This window comes from Miniopterus schreibersii, assembly GCF_964146895.1.
Source record: "Miniopterus schreibersii genome assembly, chromosome: 20".
In the NCBI taxonomy this organism is placed as follows: Eukaryota; Metazoa; Chordata; class Mammalia; order Chiroptera; family Miniopteridae; genus Miniopterus; species Miniopterus schreibersii.
The window spans coordinates 11,941,353-11,949,623 of NC_138122.1; the positions used below are offsets into that span (position 1 = coordinate 11,941,353).

Here is an 8,271-nt window from a genome sequence, read left to right on the forward strand (position 1 = left end):
TTGTACTCCTGGCCCTTGGGATGTCTTTCTGAGAATCCTTGGGCAGCCAATTCAGGTACTCAATCTCCTCATTTCTCAAGGTGGAACAGGATTCTTGCTGTCCATGCTAACAGACTCTAGCCTAGATTCATGATCAACCCAGTGGAGCTGAGATATAGTCATAGGCACATGTCAGTAGCTCAGCTGGGGGCATAAATGAGAGAATGTTACCCAACCAAAGCCCATGTGCCCTACTCTTCAAAAGGCCACAACTCAAAACATCAAGGTTTGAAGTCAGTAAAGGTTTAGTGATGGAAAAGGTGCCAACCAAGAAGATGGGAGACCTAGTGGTGCCCCCCAATCCATCTTGCTCACTGGACTAGATTAAGGGTTTTTAAGGGGCTTAGGGGAACAGGTGTGTGGAAGTGCTGGTGAGGCAGGTGTTCATTGGAGGACCTTGGAACTTGGCCATTTATCGTAAAGAGACGTCAACACTGGATCTTCCTGGACAGCAAACCCTTGGCTTCTAAAGCATTCTGCTGTTCGAGTTCCAGTTATGTCCTGGTCCTTTGGTTCCATGATGGGCGTGGGGGTGGGGGCAAAACTTTGGTTCTTGGTGCTGCTGGGGCCAAAGTTCTCTCATCTGCGCAGGCTTCAGCTGCATGACTTGTGCTTTTGGTCTGTTGTCTCTGAAAAACAACTGAGCACCTCATCACACAGGGTAGAACCATTCTGAGCTGGTTCCACAGTTACAAGAAGAAAGGCAAAGGGGGGGGCACCCACGCACTGTCCCCTCTCTTCTGTCACCCAAGCCTGTGCTTCACATCAATCTATGTATTCTGTCCCTTATTTCCACAGCCAGCTCCCCAGAAGAGAATGACTCTGAGAAACGGCTCCTCGGCGACTGAATTTATCTTTGTGGCCTTCTCGGGACAACCAGAGCTCTGTTTCCCCCTCTTCTTCCTCTTCTTGGGGGTCTATGTGTTTACTGTGGTGGGCAACTTGGGCTTGATCACCCTAATCGGGCTGAATTCTAACCTTCACACTCCAATGTACTTTTTCCTCTTCAACTTGTCTTTTATAGATCTCTGTTATTCTTGTGTCTTCACTCCCAAAATGCTGAATGCTTTTGTGTCGGGAAATATCATCTCTTACGTGGGCTGCATGGCTCAGCTGTTTTTCTTCTGCTTCTTTGTCAACTCCGAGTGCTACGTGCTGGTGTCAATGGCCTACGATCGCTACGTGGCCATCTGCAACCCCCTGCTGTACACGGTCACCATGTCGCCCCAGGTCTGCGCCCTGCTGATGTCTGGGTCCTATGGGGTAGGGTTTGCTGGGGCCGTGGCCCATACCGGAGGCATGCTGAGGCTCACCTTCTGTGACTCCAACGCCATCGACCACTATCTGTGCGAAGTTCTGCCCCTCTTGCAGCTCTCCTGCACCAGCACCCGTGCCAACGAGCTGCTGTTCTTTGTGGTCGTCGGCGTGGTCATCGTGACATCCAGCATCAGCATCTTCGTCTCTTACGCTTTCATTCTCTCCAGCATCCTCCGCATCCCCTCTGCCGAGGGGAGGGCCAAAGCTTTCAGCACGTGCGGCTCCCACCTGACTGCTGTGGCTCTGTTTTTTGGGTCAGGGGCCTTTACCTATTTAACAACCTCCTTTCCCGGATCTGGGGACCAGGGTAAATATGCTTCGGTCTTCTACACCAATGTTGTTCCCATGCTCAACCCTTTGATCTACAGTTTGAGGAACAAAGATGTCAAACTTGCCCTGGGTAAAACCATGAAGCGACTGCTCTTCTGACGGTTCTGTTTGTACCAGTTAATTACCGGGAAGCATCATAATATCTTTTGATGTGCGGGTGGAAGAATTTTCTTCTTTTTTCTCCAGTAGGGTCTTCTCTCCACTTTAAAACTTAGAGGTCTCTTGCTTATACTCTTCTTGAGGGTTATACTATTTTGTACTAGTTAAGTTGCTTCATTGTATGCAATTTAGCATCGATTAAGTGGCTATTGTTTACTTGGCTCTACAGTAGGCCCAGAGGTTAGTAAGATGAGGCCCCATGCCTTCCATCATTTTTGTGGTAGACTGAATGGGTTCATCCAAGTGACATTTCTGGCTGGGACATGGGGTAAGTGGTGGTACAAGGGTCCAAAAGACCAAATGTAGATACCTTGCGCCATAGGCATAGTCTTCCAGCTCCCAGGAAGATTGCTGGCTAGGAAGATCATAAATCATCTCTTGCGTATACATAGATGTACATGCAAGCGAAGGCTTCACCCAAGAGTTCTTTACATGGTCTGAAGTGTAAAATTAAATCAAAACTAAAATATTTCATTTCCAAGTTTCTGAACTCTTAGGCCTTGGAATAGTAACCATGGGGTAGGCGGTGTTGTAATTGTGCCAGTTTCTGGGGCTCTGGGTGCTGAGGCTGAAAGCAAAAGAACAAAGGAGAGCTCCGTGGATGTCCAGGATTATGCTAACTGCCACCTCTACCCTGCCCTGGAGATACCGTGTTCACGAGGGGGCATTGGGGAGAATCCTTCTATTCTTTAAAGTAACTTTAGAATTTACCATCTCTAAGAATGTGTGTGTGTGTGTGTGTGTGTTACACTTAACTGTTAAAGAATCAGGAAAAATGAGGAATTTTGAGTGCCAAAGCCACTGTGAACTACTCTACGATGCTGCTGCTATTCTATATCGAATAGGTCAGATTCTGAGGACTACATCTGCATAAACTGCTCTGAGCGTAGGCAGGAAGGTGAACCTAAGGCCAGACCAACCCATGTGGAGAGGTGGGGTGAAGACTCATGCTGTAGCCAGAAGAATGGGGTGCACTCTGAGAAGAGGCTAGAACTTGGGGTGCCTTTGAGGACACCCTCTGTCAAAAGTATTTCATACTTTTCTTTTGGATATGGGGAGTCACATAAAGCACTGAGTCTATATATTTTGCTTTGCTTATATTTTCCAACTATTCCATAAAATTGGATAGTTTCGGAGTGTGTCTTGGTATGAGAGGCAAGGCAGCAAGGGAGGTTAGGGGTTCCTCACCTTTACTGGAATTTTCCCATGTGCAACAACATGGATGGACCTAGAGGATATTGTGCTGAGCAAAACGAAACAGAGAAAGACAAATACCATATGCTTTTACTTCTATGTGTAATCTGAAAATCAAAATAAACAAAACAGAAACCAAGTCAAAGATACAGAGAACATTTTGATGGTTGCCAGATGGGAGGGCGGTTTGGGGGAATGAGTGAAAAAGGGAAATGAATTAAGAAGTACAAATTGGTACTTACAAAATAGTCATGGGGATTAAAGCACAGCATAGGGGCCCTGGCCGGTTTGGCTCAGCAGTTAGAGCACTGGCCCAAGGGCTGAGGGTCTCAGGTTCGATTCTGGCCAAGGGCACATACCTCGGTTGCAGGCTCCATCCCTGACCCTGGTTGGGGCACATGAGGGAGGCAACCAGTTGGCATGTCTCTCTCACATCGATGTTTTTCTCTGTCTGTCTCTCCCCTTCCCTTCCACTCTCTCTCTCTCTCAAAAAAAAAAAAAAAAAAATCAATGGAAAAAATATGCTTGAGTGAGAATTAACAAAACAAAATACAGGATAGCCTAAGGAATATAGTCAATAATATTGTAACTAGGTGATCACTTAGTAAGAGGTACAAATGTCTAATTACTCTGTTGGACACCTGAAACTAATATAATATTGTATGTCAACTGTAATTGAAAAATAAAAGTTGTTTTAAAAATAAATAAAACCAGAGAACATAAAAGACTATGTTCCTAACACTTTCTATAAATATATATACTCATTAATTCATCAAATCTTTCATTTACTCAATAACTATTTATTGAACTCCTACTATATTCCAGGTGTTGGGGACAGAGCAGCAAACAAAACAACAGCAAAATGCTTGCGCTGACATTCTAGCGATTTATTATATTGAAATCACTTGTTTATATTTGCGTATATTATTAATATTGTGCTTGCCATGTCTCATCCATGCTTTCTTCATGACACAACACAGTAAGTACCCCATATGTTTTGCAAATTGAATATATTCAAACTGCTTAATTGAAATTTTGCTGTAAGTTTATGTTTTAATAATGAGTTGAACATTTTATATAAGGAGTTATATAAAATCCATGACTACGCATTTTAGAGGCCTAAGAAAGCTGCGAAATATTATCTTAAGCAAACTTCACTCTGCTGGAGGCGGGGTGGGGGTTAAACAATGTTCCTGAGGCACCAGCACAGCCTGGCGGCTGCTTGAGTGAACCGCTTGGTCAGGGTTGGAAGCTTCTCTTCTGAGCGCATCTCCGTTCTCCTACTGACCCGGCCTTTTTTTTTCTTTTTTAATCACATTAAAAATTATATAACTGTTGTCATTAAAATTTACACAACTTTTTGTAAAACAGATACGAGTACTTAAAGTATTAGAAGCTTCATCTGCCCCCAAAGTTCATCTCTGGAGGGCAAGGAGAGTGTTGTGCACTTTCCCATTACAGCCCTGCCCCACCGGGTCCTACAGTTTGTAAAATGAGAGCAATTACAAATCGCTTCTGAGCCTTCTGTCCAAGGTCAAGTGCAAAATAAGAGCAATTCTTGTTTTACTTCTTTGCACCATTTTAAAGGGCTTGTGGGCTTTCCGGGTGATTGATGCCCACTTAACAGGGCCCGATGAAGGTATTTTTGTAAGTTCCAGGATATCTGAGACCCGAGGAGCTGGAGGCAGCCCTTCCTCCAAGAGACATGGGCTGGAAATGGCTCAGCGAAGCTGCCCGGGCGTCCGCCAGCCGTGTCTTAAGAGGCCTTTGCCATGGACAGGGTGGCTGGGCGAGCAGATGGCCAATGCGAGGATTTTCAGATATGGATGTATTGTTCCCAAGTTCTATATGTAACACATTATTTCCAAGTTCTGTATAAATACACATCCACGAACACACACTATTTTAAATATCAGTGGTGGAGTTCTTAGAACTTTAGGGAGCACAGATACTGAGTTTTTTAAAATATGCTTTTATTGATTTGAGAGAGAGAGGGAATGGAGAGGAAGAAAGAGAGAAATATTGATGAGAGAGAAACATCCCAGCTGCCTCCTGACACCCCGACTGGGGCTCAAGCCTGCAACCCGGGCACGCGGCCTGACCAGGACTCGAACCGACGACCCCTTGGGGCGCGGGAAGGTGCCCGACCAACCGAGCCGCGCCAGCCAGGGCAGCCGAGCATCTGTCCCTGTGCTGATCTGCCATCTGCGCGTCCTCTGCAGTGAAATGTCTTTTCCTGTCCTTTCCTCATTTTATAATTCAGTTTATTTTTACTGTGGAGCTTTGAGATGTTTTTAAAAATATATTCTTGATATCAGTCCTTTCTCATATGTATAGTTGAAAATATTTTCTCCCTGTCTGAAGCTTGTCCTTTTATTCTCTTAACAGGGGCTTGGACAGAGCCAAAACATTTCATTTTTGTGAGGTTCAATTTATAAAACTTTCCTTTTAGGGAATGTGCTTCTGGTGTTAAGTCTTAAAAATCTATGCCCCTCCTTCCGTGCAGTGTTAAAAATCTATACCTGCTAGATCCTGAAGATTTTTTTCAAAATCTGAGTTCTTTTAACCAACTAAAGGAGTTTAACATTTTTGGGGTTCCAATTCTGTCTATCCTACTCAGGAGAGAAGGTTTTGAAAAACAGGGGCTAGGACATGGACATTTTCTTCTCAACAGATTTTCCTGATGATTCCTCCGCCTCTTCTGTAGTTATTGGGAAACTGAGTCCGGGCAAACCCCACCGGGAACTCTACTGGGAAAATGCCAGTTGTAATCAGCTTTCACAGTGAACCCAGTCATTTGGTGGTTTTCATTTGCTAGTGATAATTGTAATTCTGATGATATTTGGAAAAGATTGGATATGCAAAAAACTGTATCCATTACAAAGGAACAGGGTTAGTCACAGATTTAAAAGGGCCATGGCGTTCTCAGCGAACATTCTGAGAATGGGATTTGAGTGCATCTCAAATTAGACAATCTAGGTGAACCAAGTCCTGTCTTCTCTATTTTTTAAGAGAAGAAAAATTTGTATGTAACTTACCTCTAATAGTTTTTAGTGGCAAAACCCCAAAATTATAGCAAATGAGGTTGATGTTAGGTGCAAGGTGACTCATTATTAGGAAAGCTGATGAGATTTCTTGCCAGAGAGAAAATTCTAGTGAGATACAGAGAGGACTACAAAAACTATTGCTTTCAATTATTAATTGTTAATCAAGATACCCTAAACCCTTTCTTTTCACAATGTTTAGCTTTTCATATATATATCTTTTGCCAGTTAGTCCATGATTTGGCTTATATGGATGTAGGGGGAAATACTGGATCAGGGCTTATGCTGACAAGCAACAGAAAGTGACTAGGGGTTTATAGGAGTGCTGGGGATGCAGAGACTGTAAAATCTTAGAGGACAGGCCAAGGCAACCCCTCTTGGCCTCTGGGCATGAGCCGAAACCTGGGCATGAGCCCTGAGCGGGAATTGAACCGTGACCTCCTGGTTCATAGGTTGGTGCTCAAGCACTGAGCCACGCCGGCTGGGCTATGATTTTAATTTTTTTACCTGGTTATTTGCCATCTGTGTATCCTTGTCAATGAAATGCCTGTTCATATCCTTTGCCTATTTTGTAATCAGATTGTTTATTTTCACTGTGGCACTTTGAGGGTTTTTGTACATTGGATACTACCCCTTGGTTGGATATGTGGTTTGCAAATATTTCTTCCCAGTGTGCATTTTATTTCATCTTTCACAGAGCCTAGATTTTTAATTTTAATAACTTCTAATTTATTCATTTAGATCACATTTTTGTGTCAAGTCTAAAATCTCTTTGCCTAGGCAGAGATCCCCAGTTTTTCTCATAGAATTTTTTTCTGTTTTACATTTTACATATAAGTGTGTGATCCATTTGGAGTTAGGTTCTTATGAGGTGTGAGGTGTAGGTGTTCAGGTCAAGGGTTTTTGTTTGCTTTGCCTGTGGATATGATTGCCCTCCTCCCGTCTGATGGACAGACCATTTGCACATGTGCTAAAAAGAAGTTGGATATCTTTGTTTGGGTTTCTATTCTGTTCCATTGATCAACCTGTCTTTCCCTCTATTAACATCACACAGAACGTTTGGCTATATAATAACTATTAAAATGAGGGATGGGTTATTCTGGTTTTGCAAAATTGCTGTTCTAATGCCTTTGCCTTTTCATATAAGTTTTTTTTAAAAAAAAAAGAAATATGCATATTTTCATTTTTAAAAGAAGTTCTACAATTTGCTTTTTTCATTTAACCATCCATCATCACCACCCTTCCCTGTCAGTACCTAGAGATCTATTTCATTTGAAAAGTAAAAATGAAAACGAACCAATTCACAGTGTTGCGTTGTACTGATGTACTGGCATTTATTTAACCTGGTCCCTCTTAATGATTACTATTTTCCCCAGTTTTCTATTATTATAATAAGTAATGCTGACATCGATAATCCTATTACTGGTGTGTTTGCACAAATGTTCCCCATTCGTTGCCACTTGACCTTGCCTGTGGTATATGCAAAGATCAACTTCGTTTAAAACTTGGTCAAGTGTATCCGTCGTTTCCTTTATGGCTTGGGCTTTGTTTTGTGCTTTAGAAAGGCCTTCCCCTTCTGAAATTAGAAACAAAAATGATTCACCCATGTTTCTAGGAGTACTCGGCAGGTTTCGGTTTTACAGCCCCACCCCGCGAGTCTCTGCAGAGACCCGGCCAGCGTGTCGGGGGGGTTGCAAGTCCCCAGGGCCCAGAAATGCCCAGTCCCCTCCCCAGCAGCCGCCTAAAAACACTTTCAGGTTTCCTCTCTGCCGCCGGAGTGGCGTCCTGCCGGCCGGGAGCCTCGAGGCGAGGCGAGCGGCTTCGGGGGCACGGCCACCGGCTCGGGACCGGGACGCGGCCGCAGGGGGACGGAGACGAGGCCCCGTGGCCGCGGTCGGGTCCCACCGCTGACTTTCGTGCCGGCTCTCGGGCGCCGTCTGGCGGCCGCTTGTATGTAGTGTCTCCCCCCGCGAAGCCTGCAAAGGACGGGATGCGGCCGCGGTGGACTCCAGGAGGCCTGAAAGGGCGGGGTCTCCGCTGCCGCTCTCCCGGGCTGGGTTAGGGGGGGCCGGGGGTCGACCAGCATACGAAGGCTCCTTCGGAGGCCCAGTCGACGGAGGCGCCTCCTGGAAAGCCGGGGACTGGCACAGGCCCTCCGGAGAGGACTGGGAAGGGCCCCCGGCTAGGC

The 8,271-nt window shown here is 44.8% G+C and overlaps 1 protein-coding gene across 1 annotated transcript; it reads left to right on the forward strand.

Moving 5' to 3' along the window:
• Nucleotides 1-855: 855 nt before the first annotated feature.
• Nucleotides 856-1,785, forward strand: LOC308549861 (olfactory receptor 8B4-like; the record flags this gene model as incomplete). Its single annotated transcript, XM_081122946.1, has 1 exon — nt 856-1,785. The coding sequence occupies one exon, from the start codon at nt 856-858 to the stop codon at nt 1,783-1,785; it is 930 nt and encodes a 309-aa protein (XP_080979072.1).
• Between the last annotated feature and the right edge of the window lie 6,486 nt (nt 1,786-8,271).